This window comes from Globicephala melas, chromosome 11, assembly GCF_963455315.2.
Source record: "Globicephala melas chromosome 11, mGloMel1.2, whole genome shotgun sequence".
In the NCBI taxonomy this organism is placed as follows: domain Eukaryota; kingdom Metazoa; phylum Chordata; class Mammalia; order Artiodactyla; family Delphinidae; genus Globicephala; species Globicephala melas.
Genome location: NC_083324.2, coordinates 96,990,502 through 97,011,128, shown reverse-complemented (window position 1 = coordinate 97,011,128; position 20,627 = coordinate 96,990,502). Strand labels below are relative to the sequence as shown.

At 43.3% G+C, this 20,627-nt stretch overlaps 1 protein-coding gene across 6 annotated transcripts in view; it reads right to left on the bottom strand.

Moving 5' to 3' along the window:
• The window catches only part of BLOC1S5 (biogenesis of lysosomal organelles complex 1 subunit 5), a 107,007-nt gene extending 91,659 nt beyond the window's left edge, over window positions 1-15,348 (bottom strand). For all 6 annotated transcript variants that reach the window (XR_009565766.1, XM_060307652.1, XM_060307650.1 and 3 more), the window contains exons 1-2: window positions 15,192-15,348; window positions 10,667-10,749 (exon numbers count right to left, since the gene is read on the bottom strand). Coding sequence is in view for 5 of the 6 variants with exons in the window: in XM_060307652.1 (XP_060163635.1) it covers window positions 10,667-10,749; window positions 15,192-15,318 (210 nt within the window). In the remaining variant the exon portion in view is untranslated. The remainder of the gene's footprint in view (window positions 1-10,666; window positions 10,750-15,191) is intronic.
• Between the last annotated feature and the right edge of the window lie 5,279 nt (window positions 15,349-20,627).

Here is a 20,627-nt window from a genome sequence, read left to right as displayed (position 1 = left end):
TCTATCAAACATTTAGAGAAGAGCTAATAACACCCATCCTTCTCAAACTCTTCCAAAAAAATTGCAGAGGAAGGAACACTCCCAAACTCGTTCTATGAGGCCACCATCACCCTGATATCCAAACCAGACATTACAAAAAAAAAGAAAATTTAAGACCAATATCACTTATGACTACAGATGCAAAAATCCTCAACAAAATACTAGCAAACAGAATCCAACAACACATTAAAAGGATCATACACCATGATCAAGAGGGATGTATCCCAGGGATGCAAGGATTCTTCAACATATGCAAATCAATTTGATACACCATATTAACAAACTGAAGAATAAAAACCATATGATCATCTCAATAGATGCAGAAAAAGCTTTTGACAAAATTCAACACCTATTTATGATAAAAACTCTCCAGAAAGTGGGCACAGAGGGAACCTACATCAACATAATAAAGGCCATATACAACAAACCCACAGCAAATGGAGAAAAACTAAAAGCATTTCCTCTAAGATCATGAACAAGACAAGATGTCCACTCTCACCATTACTATTCAACATAGTTTTGGAAGTCCTACCCACGGCAATCAGAGAAGAAAAAGAAATAAAAGAAATACAAATTGGAAAAGAAGAAAAGTAAAACTGTCACTGTTTGCAGATGACATGATACTATACATAGAGAATCCTAAAGATGCTACCAGAAAAATACTAGAGCTAATCAATGAATTTGGTAAAGTTGCAGGATACAAAATTAATGCACAGAAATCTCTTGCATTCCTATACACTAATGATGAAAAATCTGAGAGAGAAATTAAGGAAACACTCCCATTTACCACTGCAACAAAAAGAATAAAATACCTAGGAATAAACCTACCTAAGGAGACAAAAGACCTGTATGCAGAAAACTATAAGACACTGATGAAAGAAATTAAAGATGATACCAACAGATGGAGAGATATACCATGTTCTTGGATTGGAAGAATCAATATTGTGAAAATGACTATACTACCCAAAGCATCTACAGATTCAATGCAACCCCTATCAAATTACTAATGGCATTTTTTACAGAACTAGAACAAAAAAATCTTAAAATTTGTATGGAGACACAAAAGACTCCAAATAGCCAAAGGAGTCTTGAGGGAAAAAAAAAGAGCTGGAGGAATCAGACTACCTGACTTCAGACTATACTACAAAGCTACAGTAATCAAGACAGTATGGTAGTGGCACAAAAACAGAAACATAGATCAATGGAACAAGATACAAAGCGCAGAGATAAACCCATGCACCTATGGTCAACTAATCTATGACAAAGGAGGCAAGGATATACACTGGAGAAAAGACAGTCTCTTCAATAAGTGGTGCTGGGAAAACTGGACAGCTACATGTAAAAGAATGAAATTGAAACACTCCCTAACACCATACACAAAAATAAACTCAAAACGGATTAGGGACCTAAATGTAAGACTGGACACTATAAAACTCTTAGAGGAAAACATACGAAGAACACTCTTTGACACAAATCACAGCAAGATATTTTTTGACCCACTTCCTAGAATAATGGAAATAAAAACAAAAATAAACAAATGGGACCTACTGAAACTTCAAAGCTTTTGCACAGCAAAGGAAACTATAAACAAGACGAAAAGACAACCCTCAGAATGGGAGAAAATATTTGCAAACGAATCAACAGACAAAGGATTACTCTCCAAAATATAAAACCGGCTCATGCAGCTGTATACTAAAAAAACAAACAACCCAATGCAAAAATGGGCAGAAGACCTAAACAGACATTTCTCCAAAGAAGACATACAGATGGCCCAGAAGCACATGAAAAGCTGCTCAACATCACTAGTTATTAGAGAAATGCAAATCAAAATTACAATGAGGTATCACCTCACACCAGTTAGAATGGGCATCATCAGAAAATCTACAAACAGCAAACGCTGGAGAGGGTGTGGAGAAAAGGGAACCCTCTTGCACTGTTCGTGGGAACATAAATTGATACAGCCACTATGGAGTATGGAGGCTCCTTAAAAAACTAAAAATAGAACTACCATACAACCCAGCAATCCCACTACTGGGCATATACCCTGAGAAAACCATAATTCAAAAAGACACATGCACCCCAATGTTCACTGCAGCACTATTTACAATAGCCAGGTCATGGACGCAACCTAAATGCCCATCGACAGACGAATGGATAAAGAAGATGTGGTACATATATACAGTGGAATATTACTCAGCCATAAAAAGGAACGAAACTGAGTCATTTGTAGAGACCTGGATGGACCTATAGTCTGTCATACAGAGTGAAGTAAGTCAGAAAGAGAAAAAACAAATATCGTTTATTAACGCTTATATGTGGAATCTAGAAAAATGGTACAAATGGACCAGTTTGCAAGGGAGAAACTGAGACACAGATGTAGAGAACAAACGTATGGACATCAAGGGGGGAAAGTGGGGAGGGTGTGTGTGTGCGGTGGTGTGATGAATTGGGAGATTGGGATTGACGTATGTACACTAATATGTATAAAATAGATAGCTAATAAGAACCTGCTGTATAAGAAAAGTAAAATAAAATTTAAAAAAAAAGGAATATTTCAGAGGTGGGCTGTGCACTTTCAACAGGATGCTGGTAACATTCCATATTCATTTATCAGCAGGAATACTTCCATAAAGAGAAATTTCCCCTCGACAACTATTTGGTTACTCTGAGATATGCTCATATGAAAGGCAGAATAAAACATTTGATTATTTCTCTTTATCCACCAGTTTCAAAAATAATGGTTTGGTTTCCTAAAGCTGCTAAAGGTTTCTTTTTTGTATGTTTCCACGCATTCCTATGACTCATAGGAATATCTGAAGTTTTTAACCCATTGCAGTATTTGTCCTCCCTGATGCTGAAATCATCCTATTTCCATGGAGAGCCTATTTACCTTGGCTCTGGAATGCTTCAGTCCAAACCCCAGTGCTCCTTAGTAGCTTCTTTGCTTTCTAGTTCGACCTGATGCTCCAGGCTCTTCTTGTCCATTTCCTGACCCAGACTTGGAATCAGCAGGTCTCTAAACACCACTGGTATTTAGAGACTGAGCACTAAGGGTCAGTCATCATTTCTAGCCCTTTGAGTGGACAAGGCTAGGAAATAGGTATTTTTGTGAAAAGAAAAGAAACATCTAAAGTTCACATTCATAATCAAACTTAAATTCAGGGGACTTCCTTCGTGGCTTAGTGGTTAAGAATCCGCCTGCCAATGCAGGGGACACGGGTTCGAGCCCTGGTCTGGGAAGATCCCACATGCCACGGAGCAACTAAGGCCGTGCGCCACAAGTACTGAGCCTGCGCTCTAGAGCCCGCGAGCCACAACTACTGAGACTGCGCGCCTAGAGCCCACGCACCGCAACGAAGAGAAGCCCCTTCTCACCACAACAAGAGGAAGCCGCGCACCACAACAAAGACCCAACACAGCCAAAAATAAATAAATAAATGAATTTATTTAAAAAAAAAAAAACCCTTAAATTCGGGACTACAGGATTTTTAATTACCCTCCTGTCTTTATGTTTCTTTTTCAATTCTCAAAATACCAACAGAGTTACTCATTTGCTTTATCACCAAGTCAATGAAATAACAATACCAGTGCCAGAATTAACAAAATTACTGAAAATAATTTCAGGTTTTTTTTTTTTTAACTTTCTGTTCTGAAGGGTATTCCACTAGAAATGTACACAGTCAAATTACTGCGTTTTAAAGTTACCTGGAAGAATTTCTCTGCGTGGCAATGCCACCTTCTAGGAAAATAGGTTTGCTTTTTTTACATGTTACTTGATTTTTAGGGATTGCTCCTTAAAATTTAATTCTCTTTTAAATTATGTAAAATATTTACATGGCTCCCAAACTACATCTAAAAATATATATATTCAAGAAAGTCTAGCTTCTATCACTACCTTTTGTATCCTATTCCCTCTAACACTCTTTAATTATTTTTATCCTGCCATTGTCTTAACTATAAGGATATACATCCACATGTATACATAGGTATGTGTATGTATACACAGATGCGTATATAAACATATATGTGTGTGTATATACACATTATGTATAAATATATTTCAACTCCTTCTTAAACAGAAACATGATATACAGACTTTTCTTATTTCACTTTGAGTCATGCTGATTAACACACACACACCCACAACGTATATAATCTTTCTCTATGTGGTCACGCGGTCTATTTGTTCTCTCTTTTGGGTATCTCAGTATTTTAAAAAGTTGGCGTTTTTGTTCTCATGGTTATGTTTACACTAATACTTCTCACAATAACCCGGTCTCCACTCTGGCTACTGTCTGTTGGTTCCCTACTCTAAGCAAGATTAGTATTAGGTGGTCACCTCTTCTGTCTCTAGCCTTTCCCTCTCCCTCAAAATCTAATCTGCAATAGCATCCTTTCCCTCCCAGTTAATACTGATAAGGCAACAACTGAGGACAGTCTCCTTTTCATATGCCCTCCCCTCTCCTTCCGTTTTCTGATAGCCTGTATCTACACGGGCAGAAGACAGAGCCACCGCATGTGACCTGGTTGGCTCTCTCCCTTATAGCCATTGTTTAGCCTTAAATTACACGTTATAGTAAGTGAATTTGTACTGTCACCTCTCTAACAGCCCATTAATGACAATAATTAATTTAAACAACAAATAGGCCCATCTGGTATGTGCTTGTTTTTATGCTGATATTTTTGGCTAAGGTATACGGTTGACACCTACTACAAAAGGAAGACTATAGGGCTTCCCTGGTGGAGCAGTGGTTGAGAGTCCGCCTGCCGATGCAGGGGACACGGATTCGTGCCCGGGTCCGGGAAGATCCCACATGCCGCGGAGCGGCTGGGCCCGTGAGCCAAGGCCACTGAGCTTGCGTGTCCGGAGCCTGTGCTCCGCAACGGGAGAGGCCACAGCAGTGAGAGGCCCGCGTACCGCAAAAAAAAAAAAAAAAAAAAAGGAAGACTATAAACCAACATCTGTTTATTTGTTATATGAATATTATTTCTGGGGTGAAAATTCTCAGAGCAAAGCACAGTACCAATGAAGCTTGGTTTCTCATGTATAACACCCCATAAAATTACATATACAGTTAATTTTTCTCAAGTTGAAATTAATAACAAGTGCTCAGGTAATGTGCTTCAAGACAGTGCCTGGCACTAAATGCTTCAAAATGTTAGCAATTGTTCATAATGTTAGTACAGTCACTGTAATATTTACATTAAAGATGTAACGACAGTATCAGAGAGGAAATGAGAGGCCGATGTAATATTTAAAATTTTCTTTCCATCACAAAATGGTCAGTCCCACAAGTTTCTTTTCTCACAAGTTTTAAAACCGTTATCATACATACGTGAACCTATTACATGCCATGTGGGATCGACTTCTTCCTGATATTTAATACTCTGACAGCTACTCTTACAACCTAACAAAAATGAGATCAGATGTCAAATGAAATTCTTGTCTGTCCTGCCTTTTAAGAGACTTTATCTTTTTTTTTTCTTCCGGTATGCGGGCCTCTCACTGTTGCGGCCTCTCCCGTTGCGGAGCATAGGCTCCGGACGCGCAGGCTCAGAGGCCATGGCTCACGGGCCCAGCCGCTCCGCGGCATGTGGGATCCTCCCGGACCGGAGCACGAACCCGTGTCCCCTGCATCGGCAGGTGGACTCTCAACCACTGCGCCACCAGGGAAGCCCGGGACTTTACCTTTTTATCAGTACAACTCACATTCAGACGCAGCAGTAAGAACCCTCACACCTCCTATAACTACTGTACTTATTTTAACAAATTTTTTTGCCTCAATTTTAATCAACATTTCCTCCATTTTTTCCCTATTTCTCTAACACCTATTTTTCTTTCTCAGTTCAAGTATCAGCCCCGCTTCTGAAGATTTCCCTCCCAGCTCAGCTGGGAGTTATCTCCGCTTCTGAGATTTCAATCACTTTGTGCTTATTTTATCATAATAATTTCACCATTACAATTTGTTCTCCGCAGACTGTAAATTCCTGAAGGTAGAGACTGTTTCGTATCTATTTTTGCGTATCCGGTGTGACAGACAGCTCTGGATCCATCCCCCTCCTCTCCACACCCAAATACCACGTGGTGGTAAACCTGGCGTAACAGACACAGCTAGCCGTTGCCCCCCTGCCGTCCTTTCTGCTGCATGAAGTGCACGCGCCATGGCTGGGCTCCCACAGCTACCCTGTGAGCGTGAGCCTGGGGTGAGGGCACCACGGCAGTGAGGAAGAAGGAAAAGCTGGAGGAAGAGCTGACGTCCTAGGGCTGCCACACCTGCCCCAGGCTCTGGCTGCCATGAGAGGAAAGTAAGCACTTAGGAAAGCCACTCTCCTCAGGTGTCTGTCACTAGTGACCAAACACCTTCCTTATGATACACCAAGGTATTCAGGAACCAGTCAATAAAGCAGTCAGAGACTGAAGTTTGCTGAAGATGAGTTCGTGCAGGACTGCACAGCCCCTAAGCATTTCATAAACGCTGACCTGCACGGCCTCCCCTCTGTCCCACACGAGAGAGGCCCCAGCGTCTCTGCAGCTGGAAAGATAACAGTGCAGAAGATCATGCCTTTACTCGCTGACACAACCAGACAGGCTCACTGGAGGGGCCCTGCCGGGATCTCTGTTCATAGTATTTACTGGAATCAGGGGGAATAAAAGAGCTGTGTGCAGTTGGGAGCAGGAGAGTCAACTGTCCTGAAATACTAACAATCACAAAAAGAGAACTTAAAATATTATAATAGAAGGTCGATAATTTAAGTAATGCTGCCACCGTGTGGCACTTATTGCCTTCTTTTAGAAAGGAAATTTTATAAAGAAAAGGATTATCGTTGCTGTGTGTGTTAACTTTTAAAAATATATAAACTATAAACGAGTTTCCTTTTAAATGCTAGCCAGTTTTTCTTCAAGTGAACCACATTTAAGTGACCTAGAGAAGACAAAACTTAAGGACCTACTGTGTGGCACATGGAACCATATACAATATCATGTAATAACCTGTAATGGAAAAGAATCTAAAAAAGAATATACATATATATGTATGAGTATGCGTGTATATATATAACTGAATCACTCTGCTGTACACCTGAAACATTGTAAATCAACTGTACTTCAATTTTTAAAAAAAAGACAAAACTTGTAGGAAGCCCTGACAGCTCTGCCTCCCCGTTCCTCCGGTCCAGCCGTGTGACGCTGGGGAAAGACCACTTTTAGTAAATAGAGGATGTTTTTATTTGGGCCAAGAGAGAAAAGAATGGTAAGTAATGCACATATCTATTCAAATCTAAATCTCTAAAATGCTTTCAGCTTTTCTCTCATAATTTGAGGGGAAAGGTCAGTGTGTAACAGACAGAAAAGGTACCCGAGCCTGACATACAGGAAAGCTTCCAGGAGACACTAAAAAAGACGGACTGGGGAGGTGACTGCGTGAAAGGACGGCATCAAGTACTTTTCTAGAAGAGGAGTCATGTGACCAATTAGCTGGAGAGAGCGCAAACACAGCTGATGAAATATTTTTGAGCCCTTCAGAGACCATTCTTCAGTGACCACATGAGCCTACCCTGCTGCATAAAGGCTGGGCCCGTGTGTCTTACTCAGGGATACAGCACTGGTTCCTGACATGAGGCCTCACACAAAATAAGTGCTGAAGACATTTTGTTTCACTTTCTATAATAAGCTTACATCTGTCATACCCAGTGTGAAAATTTTATTCTTTAGTAAACATTTTCCTGAGATGTCTATACCACTTGCTTAACAAATCGCTGTTTTCCCTAAAGATATCAAAAACGGAACCAAAACTCAAAGTATTGCAAATTCTGAATACAATTTTAATTTGATTTTACTTGCTCCCATCTTTCTCTTAATAATAACAGTTACCAACACCTGCCTAACATCGACATACCACGGAATTTAAACAATGATACATTACTTAATCCTCACAAAAACTCTGCAGTATGTATTATTGTTCCCGTTTTAAGAAAGAGGAAACTAGGCCTTAATAAAGCAAATAATCACAGCTAGGAAGAGGGATACCAGGATTTGAGCCCAGATACGTCACAGGTCCAGCTCCAAGGCCCATGTTCTTTTATGCTTCAGCACAGCCCTGTCTCCAAAGAGACCCTGGAGGGCTGAACAACGCGGAACCCAGGTAACTGCTCTCCTCTCAAGCACATGCCCGTCTTCTCTCGGCCCCAGTTAACAGAGGTGTTGGCTTCAAAAGGGAGTGAGCTCTTCAATATAACATATTCCGCAGCATAAATGAAATAACACTTCTTTCATCATCCATTCAAGACTCAGTTTTGCTTGTACAGCCCTTTCACAGGAACCACCTACATTATCTAATGAGCACTCAGCCACTAATCAGCTGTGTGACCTTCCACACATTTCTTTCCATCTCTGGGCTCAGTGAAGGGGGGGTGGGGGGGGTGGGGTTAGATTAGAGAAGCCATCTTAATTCCAAAATTCTATGCTTCTTTTAATATAAAGTAGGCCTTTAGAGATACATTTACAAACTTTTTAAAAATAAAAGCTATTTAGCATTTCAAATTAACCAGATTGGCCAAAAAAAAAAAGATGACTTATGAAAGGATGTTGGAAAAGCCAGGTCTTAGGCCAAGCTCTGTTAATTGTGCTTTTGAATCATATTAAGTACCTACCCTACAATGCACAAGACATTCTTTCAGGCACTTTGAACACAACAGAGCATAAGAAAGGTAAGTGTCTATATTCTAGGAAGGACAACGGGCAATAACTAAGCAAAAAGTAAGGAAAATATAGGTAGTAATAAGAGCTCATGGAAGGCAGAATTCAAGATGGTCCCTGAGAGCACCACCCCTAGGATATACACACCTCTCAGTTATTCAGTCAAACCCTAACCGAGGTGCTGCTGTATAGATATTCTGCAGGTTTACTTAAAGCCCCAAATCAGCTGACTTTAAGAAAAGGAGATTATCCCTAGAGGGCCTGACTCCATCAGGTGAGTCCTTAACAGGGATGGGACTCTTCTCGGTAAGAGAGGTTTAAAGCATGAAAGGCAGACTTCACTTATGTCTTTGAAGAAGGAAGGGGCCGTGTGGCAGGGAATATGGGTGGCCTCTAGGAGCTGAGAGCGGCCCCGGCCGACAGCAAGCAAGGAAATGGGAACTTCGTCTACCTGGGCAAGGAACTGAGTCCTGCCAAAATCCTGCAAGTCAGGAAGAGGACCCTGAACACCAAATAAGAATGGCGCCTGGACAGCTCCTTGATTTTAACCGTGTCAGACCGTGAGCAGAGTACCCAGCGTGCTGTGCCCAGACTTTATTCCCACTACTTTATTCTCACTAGTCAATTGTTAATAATCTTTACATAGCATGATAAGGGAATAGTCTATGGTTAATTTTCTGTCTGGGGGATAATTATTCTTACTCTACAACAGCAATAGTAATGATGACAAAGATAACTAACAGTTATTCCTAGGTACCAGAAAATATTCTAAGATACACACACCTTTAATCGTCACAATAACTCCATGAAGCAGATATTACGCAGATTTTAAGTCTCTTGAACCCAGAAATGGTGTCTAATGCTGCAGCTCTGTTTCTCTTTTGAGTGCTCTGTACCACAGGCTTTCTGTACTTTTAAAGTGTTTATGGAAAGGTTCTCTCCTTTTAGCAAGTTTAGACTTCCTGCTTGGTTGGAGTCTCATTTGAAAATAAAACCCCAGGAATTCTCTGACGGTCCAATGGTTAGGACTTGGTGCTCTCACTGCCAGGGGGTTCAATCACGGGTCAGGGAACTAAGATCCTGCAAGCCGCGAGGCCAAAAAAGAAAGAAAAAGAAAACCCCAACTTCCACAAAATCACAAAACTGCTTGTGTAACGTCATTTACCATCTACCCAACAGGAGCTTGGGATGTTACTATTCAACGCACAGTGAACCAATTATACATGTGCAAAATCACAGTCAAACGAAACAGAATGGCAGGCTAGTGCATCAGGACTGTTGGGACATAGCACACGAGGTGGGGTGGGAGATGGTAAAGCTAGAAAGATAGGAGCCGGGTCATAGAAGGATGCCGGGCTTTGTCCTGTAGACAGAAAATGATATCAAAGGTTTTGAAAAAGTTAATGTCAGAGCGCTCTGGCAGCAGGGTGAAGACTGGATTTGACTGGGTTGATAAAGCAGGCATACCAATCAGAATGGACAGAGATTTGTCAGGTAGCATTTGGAAGGCTTGATCATTGAATGTAACCTAAAGAGGAGGGAATAGCCAAGGGCGATTCTCACGTTTTAACTTGAGTGCTTTCAGTAGATGCTGCTGCCCCAAATGAGAAAAAAAAAATATAGAAAATGGGTCTGCAAAACTGACCCATTCATCTGTAAAATCATTTTTTTCATTATATCTCATTTTATACCTGAAAACCTGAGTTCAACAGACAGTAAATACCCCAGAGCAGGCACCAGAACTGGAGCCCAAGGCACCTGCTGCCCACTCTCGTGCTCCCTCCATTCATGTCAATGCCTCTGAATGCTTTGTACATTTTATGAACACATGAACAAAAATCATAGATTTTAAAACTAGGGAATTTCCCTTCCGTATATTAACACACTAACAATTAGGGCAGTCTTTTTACAAAATAGGTTTCAAATACTCACTTCAAATTCTTTCACAAAATAACGGGTTTCACCTTGGATAACTGGTCTGTGATCTAACAGCCTTGAATGAATTTCTCCGAGATCTGTAAAGACAAAATGAAACTCACGGTCAATCCACGCTAAGTGGCACAATCTCTAGCTTGTTTTATTCTTCCTGTCCCCATAAACGTATGAAGGTTAAAATCCAGTTCAGACTATGGATTATCCAATCAGTAAATTGGTAAAGTACTTTTGAGAGCAATTTGGCGATATCTAATAAAGTTGAAGACGTATACCTAGCAATTTCATGCCCAAGTATGTGCCCTAGAAAAACTCTTAAACAAAGGAAAGAGAAATGCATAATGTTTACTACAGCATGAATATAATGTCAAAAAAAAAGGGGGAACGACTTAACATACTCATAGGATGGATATTACAAATCAGTGAGTGAAAATGAATACAGTGGGGTTACATTTATTAACAAGGAAAAATCCCATAAATAAAATGTTAAGCAAAAAAGCAACTTTCAGAAGGATAAAGCCATTTATATAAACTTTCAAAATATGCAAAATCACTTCCTGTTGGGACATATACAGAAGCCATAAAGCTATAAAGAAATGCACGAGAACGATAAACACCAAATTCAAGACAGCAGTTACCTTAGAGGAGGGAGGGCCGTGCAATGAGAGCAAAGGGCACGATGGGGCTCTTCATGTGTGTTTATTAATATGGGTGGTGAGTGTTCATTGTAAGTCACTATAAGTCATAATTAAGGAAAAAAAGTTCTGAATTTTAACTGTTTTTGGTGAGTCATCCCGGGGTATATTCTGCTCTCATACCACATACCATATTGTCCTGAAATTTCCTCTCTACTCCAGTGAGTAAGAGATCAAATTGTTTGTATCATCCACAAAGGGTTAACATACATTTTTCTATATGACTGAGAAGCCATTACATTGATCTTGGGATACCTGCGTCTGTGGCCTGATGTAATGGGAATTTTCTTAGTCTTTGGAGAATTCAATTCTGTTCAGAAGTGGATAATCACCACTTCTGAAACCCTGACTGCACTCCAGAACTTAAGATGTGGAGATGAGGGGAAAAAAGATTCTGAAACACACACGACCACAGAAATTAAGCTGGTTTTGTAATAACATTATAACAACAAAACAAACACATTATAATAATTCAGAGTTGCAGGTATCCCAAGGATTACAAACAAATTCTCTCAGTTTAATAATGTAAAGGTAAGCCACATATTTCCACATAAACTCAATCCTAGCCGGGCTACAGGCAAAGCACTCTTTTGTTGTTTGTTAACAAGACAAAAGATATAATCCTTTGTTCTCCAAAGTGCATACTCTAACGTGGGAGTTAGACAATCTCTTCACACAAAAGACAGAAATAAGCACTTCAACAGACTATGAGACAAGAAAAAACACAGTAAACTGCAGATCTCTCATTATCTAATGAAGTTCTGGCCCTGAATTTGCAGACCCTTAATGTAGTATGTGGATCTCTTTGCCCATAAGGAACAATTTACTGCAGAGTAAATTTTTCTGATAACACCCACATCGTCACCATTGTCACCTCACTGCTTCTCAAATCCATCCCTTCTGTTCCATCCTTGCTTGTCTTGGACTATTTCAACAGAGTGAGTCACACCCCTCTTCAACCCACTCCATGTACAGTCAATTCTGCTTATCTGCAGGACAGTAGGCCCTTTGTATTCTCTGATTCTGCAGTTACAAATTCACTTTATAAAGTAGGCAAGTTCACAAATGGGCACCCTGCAAGATGAGGACCCACTGTACCTGCCTGAGTGCTCTATTTAAAACACAGATCTAACCACATGACTCTTGTACTTATTGTTGTTCCATAACAATATGGAACATTCAACAAGAAGTCCAATCTCCTTAAAAGGCAAGAATTCTTCTTCGGTCTGATTCCCACGTGTAGTTTCCCAAACATGCCGTGCTGACTCAGGCCTCCACACCTTTGCTCATGCTCTTCCAAACTAAGTCCAAAATATCCTTGCCCGCTTTTCTCAACTACTAACCCTTTATTCTTCAAGACTCAGGTCAGACACTCCATGCCCCAGGAAGCTCCCCGTCTCCTAACAGCCAACCACAGCCCAGAAAACCTCAAAGACCTGGGGCCTAAGTATTGAAATCATTTATTTATATATTTCCCTCTCCCTAGACCCTGGCAATAAAACTCGACACGTATATTTTCACAGTCGATAGTCTTCAAGTAAGATGAACTAAAAACAGATTTTCATACTGAAAATAGTAAATCGTTCCACAAAAAAACCCAAGGAGGTTCTAGACATATTTTCAATTATAACTCAATTTTGAATTAACCTGAAAAACTTCCTTTGAATTACCTTCTTTTAAAGAAAGTACTACATCTGAAACTAATATATTGTAAATCAACCGTACTTCAATAAAAAAAAAAAGTACTACATCAAAATCACAAACTTCTGTGCATCAAAGGACAAAATCAATAGAGTAAAAAGGCAACCCATGGAATGGGAGAAAATATATGCAAATCATGGCTGTAAAGTGGCTAATATCCAGAATAGAAAAAGACCTCCTATAATTCAACAACAACAAAACACACTACCTGATTTAAAAATGGGCAAAGGACCTGAATAGACATTCCTCCAAATAAGATTTACAAATGTCTAGTAGGCACATAAAAAGATGTTCAACATCATTAACCTTAGGGAAATGCAAATCAAAACTACAAGTTACTGGGACTTCCCTGGGGGTCCAGTGGGTAAGACACCGAGCCCCCAGGGCAGGGGGCCCGGGTTCGATCCCTGGTCAGGGAACTAGATCCCATGTGCCGCAACTAAGGCCTGGCGCAGCCAAAATAAATAAATAAATATTAAAAAAAAAAAACAAAACTACAAGATACTACCTCACACCCATTAGAAAGGCCACTACCAAAGAAACAGAAAATAACAAGTATTGTTTAGGTTGTGGAGAAATGGGAACACCTGTGAACTGTTGGTGAGAATGTAAAACGGTTCAGCCACTATGGAAAACAGTAGAGTGGCTGCTCACAAAGTTACAAACAGATTTAACATTTGATCCAGCAATTCAGCTGTGGATACATATCCAAAACAAATGAAAGCAAGAACTCGATATTTGTACATCCATGCTCACAAGGGCCAAAAATGGGAAGCAATCCAAGCGTCCATCCATGGGTTAATGTATACCCAAAATGTGTGTGTGTGTGTGTGTGTGTGTGTGTGTGTGTGTGTGTGTGTGTGTGTGTGTGTGTGTGTGTGTGTACAATGAAATATTTGAATCATATTCAGCTTTAAAAAGGAAGGAAATTCTGCCACATGCACGATTTTACTTATATGAAGTACCTAAAGTAGCCACATTCAGAAACAAAGCAAAATGGTGGCTGCCAGGGGCTGGGGCGGGGGAAAGGGGAGACTGGGGAGTCCGTGTTCAATGGGTACACAGCTTCAGTCTGGGAAGATGAAATAGTTATGGAGCTGGATGGTGGTGACGGTTTCACAACAACGTGAAACGTACCAATGCCACTGAATTGTACGCTAAAATATGATTAAGGGAAACTTTATATTCCATGTATTTTACCGTAATTAAAAAAAATTTAAGTAATAGTTCACTAAGATTGCACACGTAAACAATTATAATTTAGGGCTAACACCCATGCACTACGCCCACACTACTAACTAGATTTGAGACACCCTGAATTCTACACAAACCTGACAGATACGGTTAAAATGCAATAGGCATGAACACGAGGATGCCATTCCCTGGGCAGCGCTGAGGGGCGCCGGAATCCTACAAGGGCTTCAACACTGCAAGACGGTAGGGCTGCCGGCAGAAGCGAGGGGTTAAGAGAGGACGGAGATGAGGCGGTGCGGTATTTAACTGGCAAAGATCTTTCTGCACGAAACAGTTGTTGAGAGTTTGGAGAATCAAACCAATTCAGGTTCTGTGAGAATAAGGGCTGTAGCTAGGTTGTAACCTTCTCCCAGCTCAAAGCAGACGGGACGAGTGGACATCGGTACACGTGTTGGGGGCCTTTGGTGTTTTAAGATGCCTTCATGTTCTCTCGTTTCCACCTTGCACGACCCAGGAGCAGACAGGGTCAGAGCGAACGACCTAGGTACACACCTCCTAAGCGGCCTGCCTGGGTGCGCGGGCTCTTCCCGACTCCCAAGCTCAGGGCATCACACGTGGGTCGCGAGCCCGCGTCCACGGCAGCTCCACGCAGGGTCCCGGGCTGGGGGAGGGGAGAGGGCAGCCCGACGGCTCTCGGCTGCGGCTTCTACGAGGAAGCAGGAAGGGCTAGGGCGATTTGCTGTTACTGGGAGGCACCTGGCGCGGGGAAACTGGCGCCAATGCGCAGACCCCTCCCCCACCCACCCACCCACCGCAAACGCCAGGCCGCCCAGGAGCCGGGGGTCGACCTGGGGCTCGGCCCCGGGTCAGAGGACGCCGCCTGGCAGGTGGGGCTGCGCTGGGACCACCGGGCCGAGAACCCTAGAACTCCGTACCCTTGATAATGAGGTGGGCTGGCGAGCCCGCGGTCCCCAGCGAGTCCTTCTTCTTGCCGCCGCCGCCGCCGCCGCCGCCCGACGCGGCCTCACAAACCACGGGGGTCTCCGTCCCTCCGCCGCTCATCCCGGCCAGCTCCGCCCACCCGCGGCCGCGCTGCGCCTGCGCAAACCTACACAGTCCGCTTTCCCCGCGCGGGGTTTAGGCGTCATCAAAGAGCATCGGGGAAGCTGAGTCTACCCAGCGGCCGGTTCCTATAAAGCCACTATGGTGTGGCCAGGGATGTGAGCTTGAAGAAGCCGGTGCCGCCATGCTGGGTTAGGGCAGATGCTGCCGGAATAGGAAGGTGTTTGAAAGTTAGAGCTAAATTTATTCCTCCCTAAACCTGCTGGAATTTATCGTGATTTAGAGAGGTTGGCGGAGAGGGGATCTAGTCATAGATGAATATGAATAATAGTGGGGTAAATACATCATCTATATTATTACCTGCCACCAGTATTTAATGGAGGTTGTTGACGTGAGTGCTTTGCCACATTTGCTCATCATGGCAACTGCGGGAAACAGTTTTGTCATTTCTTTCTAACAAAAGAAGAAACAGGATTAGAGATTAAGTAATTTGCCCAAATCACCTCTCAGACTCATTCATGCCCATGTAAAGAGCAAAAATGTCTGTTCTTAGCATTTGTATTTACAAAATCTCAACCAGTTGTTATAGGGGCTAAGATAAAATAAATGCATGTAATTATGGAAGGGACCATAATTTGCTAGGCTGCTTTGATTCGTAGCCATGAAGAGACAAATCTGGTGCTGACATTTGTATCTAGTGCTACTGTTTGGTAAACTCCTTAGAGTTGATCTTGTATTCTCAACAAGTTGTCATTCCCTTCCTGGCACAGGCCTTCCCCCATAGCCTCTGCTTTAGCTCCTCTCGGAAGTACCTAGATAATAGTAATTGATGAAATTTTCCTGAGGTGTTTCGAAGATGTGAACCCACCCCCACCAAATGGAGGATGTTAACTACTTGATGACTATGAGCACGTAGCCCCAGGCCTCCCGGAGCCTAAGGACTGATAAAGTTAACCCCTGTGACACCACCCTGTTCCTTCATCAACAGCCAATCAGAGTATTGTGCACGATCTGATCGCGTATTCTGCAGACCCCTCCCCCCACCTTGCCCTTGGCCTTTAAAGATGCTTTGCCGAAACCCTTCAGAGTGCAGGAGGCTTTTTAGGACTTGAGCCACCTTGTCTCCTTGCATGGCCTTGCAATAAACCTTTCTCTGCTCCAAACGCGGACGTTTCGTCGGGCACATGAACTTGCGTTAATATTTGTGCCTGTTCAAACGACAGACGGTGCAACTTTTCAGTGACTCCTTCATCTCCTGTGTTCACCCAGCGGTTCTTTCTAAGAATCATCTCTTAATCTCTCCCTTCTCCCTCCTCTCTTCCTGCACTGTCCTTACCCTCAAGGGTCTCTCAGTCACCAACATTTACAGTCTAGGGCCTTGTATGTGATAGGATGGAGTTAAGTGCAGCACATGTGTGGGACACCTGGGGGCAGGAGGTGGCCAGGAACGACTTCCCAGAGGAGGTATATTTTGTCTTCAGACCTGAAATGTTGTGTAAGTCATGTGGGGTGCGGTGAAGATGGAACTTGGGGTTTTCTAGCACAGGAATAACAAAGAGGCATAAAATAGATGAATTCATAAGTAGAATGTGAACTTGGTTAATTGCATGTTATTGGGTCCGGCTTCTAACCTTTTATTTCCCTCGCTTTGGCATTAACCTCTAGAAAACGTGATTATTTTTAAAGCCCCTCATTATCCTCCCCACTTCTAGGCACTTTCCGTATTCAAGTTTTCTTCTGCATCTGCCAGACTAAATCTTCTCTAAGCTTAGTTTCTTTGAACTACTGAAAAACCTGGGAAGACTTGATACTGAACAGGACACTGTGGGGCTCCTGGGCACAAAATTCTGTGTCCCTCATTACTCGATTACAGAAAATAGGCTTCATTCAGCCTCCATGACCTTCCCGGAGTTCCAACTAGCAGGTTCAAACAGTTGCTAATTAGGGAAGGGCGGGGATGCGGAGACAAGGGAGGAACAGTGAAAAGAAACAGTAGTGTCAGAAGTTCCTTAATGGTCCAGTGGATAGGACTCGGTGCTTTCACTTCATTGGCCTGGGGTTCAATCCCAGGTTCCCCTGGTCTGGGAACTAAGATCCTGCAAGCCACGCAGTGTGACCAAAAAAAAAAAAAGAATAGTGCAGCCTTGGGGCAGGGATACATAACAATATCTTTTCAGATACTGAAACCCCTACCAGGTGGGAGAAATTAACCATAATAAGCACGGTGACCCCAGACCGGTTAGAACCAGAAGGTTGACGATGCTGACTCCCACTTACTTCCCCACCAACCAATCAGAAGAATGTCCACAAGCGCCCTCTTTGAATCATTACTATAAAACTTCTCACTATCCCCTCTAGATTGGGATACACAGTTCTGAGAGCAGGAGTCTGCTGTGGCCTCCCAATAAAGCTATTCTCTTCTACTTCACCCAAAACTCTGTCTCCAAGATTTAATTTGGTGTCGGGGTACAGAAGCCAGATTCGGCTTCAGGCTCCCTCTAGTACAGTGAGATTGATAGTCCCCCCACATTAACATGGCTGTTAAAATTGCAGATTCTGGGTTCTGCCTCCCCAGATTCTGTTTCAGTAGTTCTGGGGTAGCTGCTACCTCCCCGTACCCAATTGCCAGTTGATTATGATATAAGAATTCTGTAAGAAACGGCACCAAAAACGGAGGAGAGCTTAAACAAGCTTGATTTGGGAACGCTCCAGGGCGAGGTTCACTGGTCCGAGAGAAAGGGGCCAGAGAAGTCGCGCCCAGGTGCGGGCGCTAACAAAATGTATAGGGATGGACGCAGGGGAGGTCTTGCTGTGTGAAGCAGCCCTTTTTTGGTAATCTCTCGGGTGTTGTGGCAATGTCAGGTGTCGGTTGCATCAGCCACTTTGGCGGGGGTTCCGTCTGGCTCCCTGGGCCCTTCCCCGGACCTGCTGGCCTTACAAATTCCAGGTGCAGTAGTTAAGACTTTGGAATCAGACAGAACTGGGTTCAAATTCTGACTGTGCCACTTGCCTGATGTTCCTTTTCTACAGAATAGCAATAAGATATCCATATTATAAAGTGATGATTAAAGAAGTTAATACCTGTAAAGTACTTAGAACAGCGCTTGGCACAGCAAATGCTCAATAAATACTATTTCAATAACCTCCTCTATCTCCTTTTAAAGCCCTGTATAATCTGCTCTTTCTCCCAATTCACCTTTATTTGCCACCACTATAATGTCTTGCACGTGTTTGGCGCTTTACAATTTATAAAATGTCATCACACATAACATACCATCTTCTCATTATTCTAGTTAGGATAAATATTAAAATACCCATTTTCAGATACAGAAGCTGAGGATCAGAGAATGTGGGAGAGTCTCTAAGATGGCTGCCATGTTTCCTCCCTTGCTGCCCATCAAGAGACGGAGTTTGTTTCCCCTCCCCTGGAGTCTGAACTGACCTTGTGACTTGCTTTGATGGGTAGAACATGGTGGGCCTTAAGTCACCTGGCAGTTTCTGCTTTTGCTCCTGTCAGGAAGTCTAGGCTGTCCTGCTGGGGACAGGCCGTGCTGTGGAGAAGCACGGGAAGATGAGACATCCCCTGTAGAGAGGCTTTATAGGTGAGAACGGAGGCCCCGTAGCAGCCAAGTGTGAGGGAGGCCTTCTTGGGTCTTTCAGCCCAGCCATGAGCCAGCTGAACGCAGTCCCATGAACTGCAGTGGAGTGGATACCACCACATGAAGCCAGAAAACTGCCTAATCAACCCACAGTGTTATGGAAACAGGAGGGAAGGGGGCAGGGCACAACCTCTAAAAGAAGGACATAGGGCTTCCCTGGTGGCGCAGTGGTTGAGAGTCCGCCTGCCGATGCAGGGGACATGGGTTCCTGCCTCGGTCCGGGAGGATCCCACATGCCGCGGAGCGGCTGGGCCCGTGAGCTATGGCCGCTGAGCCTGCGTGTCCGGAGCCTGTGCTCCGCAACAGGAGAGGCCACAACAGTGAGAGGACTGTGTACCGCAAAAAAAAAAAAAAAAAAAAGAATGACATAGCCACTGAGGATATGACGAAAACTGGCTAGAAACCATTAGGTCAAAGATGGCGGAAGATTCGACTTCCAGGGGACCTTGAGTCTCATTATACGCTCATTGTAATACATCAGCTAAATGACACAGGCACCAGCGCCATGACAGTTCTGAGGCTGACTATAAAAGGCCAAAAAGTGGGCGGTGGCCCAAGTCCTGGAAATCCCCGCCCCTTCCCCAAAATAGTTGGAATAGTCCTCCCACTCATTAGCCTATGAAATTACCCAGCCCATAAAAACTAACCACCCCATATTTTGGGGCCTCTCGACTTCTGAGATGGCCCACACTGTCTGTGAAATGTGTTTCTCCCAGGGCCACTCTAGCCGTTTGAGACAGCCCGCATTCTATGGAATGTGTACCTCACTAAATAAATTCATTTCTTACCTATCACTTTGTCTCTCACTGAATTCTTTCTATGCTGAGACATAAAGAACCTGAGCTTCATTAAGTCCTGAGACCAGGTGTGTGATTTCAATTAAAAGACAGTGGGTTCGGGCGTCCCTGGTGGCGCAGTGGTTTAGAGTCCACCGGCCCACGCAGGGGATGCGGGTTCGTGACCCGGTCCGGGAGGATCCCAGGTACTGCGGAGCGGTTGGGTCCCGTGAGCCATGGCCGCTGAGCCTGCGCGTCCGGAGCCTGTGCTCCGCAACGGGAGAGGCCACAACAGTGAGAGGCCCGCGTACCACAAAAAAAAAAAAAAGACAGTGGGTTCCACGTCCCAATCTGAATTGTGCAGTTTCACTATGAGAAATAATAAATTTTTGTTGTTTTAATCCACTAAGGTAGGTGTGTGTGTGTGAATTATAGAAATCCTCTTATAGAGGATTTCTTATATCCTCTTATAGAAAGGATTTCACATGGCTTACAATGATCTGTAAATGTACTCCCACAACATGGTACCATAGTTATCCAATAGCAGAACCATGGTCAGAGCCCTGGTCTATGGACTTCAAGGCTGGTGCTTCTAAAACAGCAGAGCTCCATCAGCTGGGAGTGGGGTGGGGTGGCGATGTGGTCTCTCCACTGTGTCATGACTGTGCCAGACATTATTTCTGCCTCTTTCTTTTTTTTTTTTTTTGCGGTACGCGGGCCTCTCACTGCTGTGGCCTCTCCCGTTGCGGAGCACAGGCTCCGGACGCGCAGGCTCAGCGGCCATGGCTCACGGGCCCAGCCGCTCCGCGGCATGTGGGATCTTCCCGGACCGGGGCACGAACCCTTGTCCCCTGCATCGGCAGGCGGACTTTCA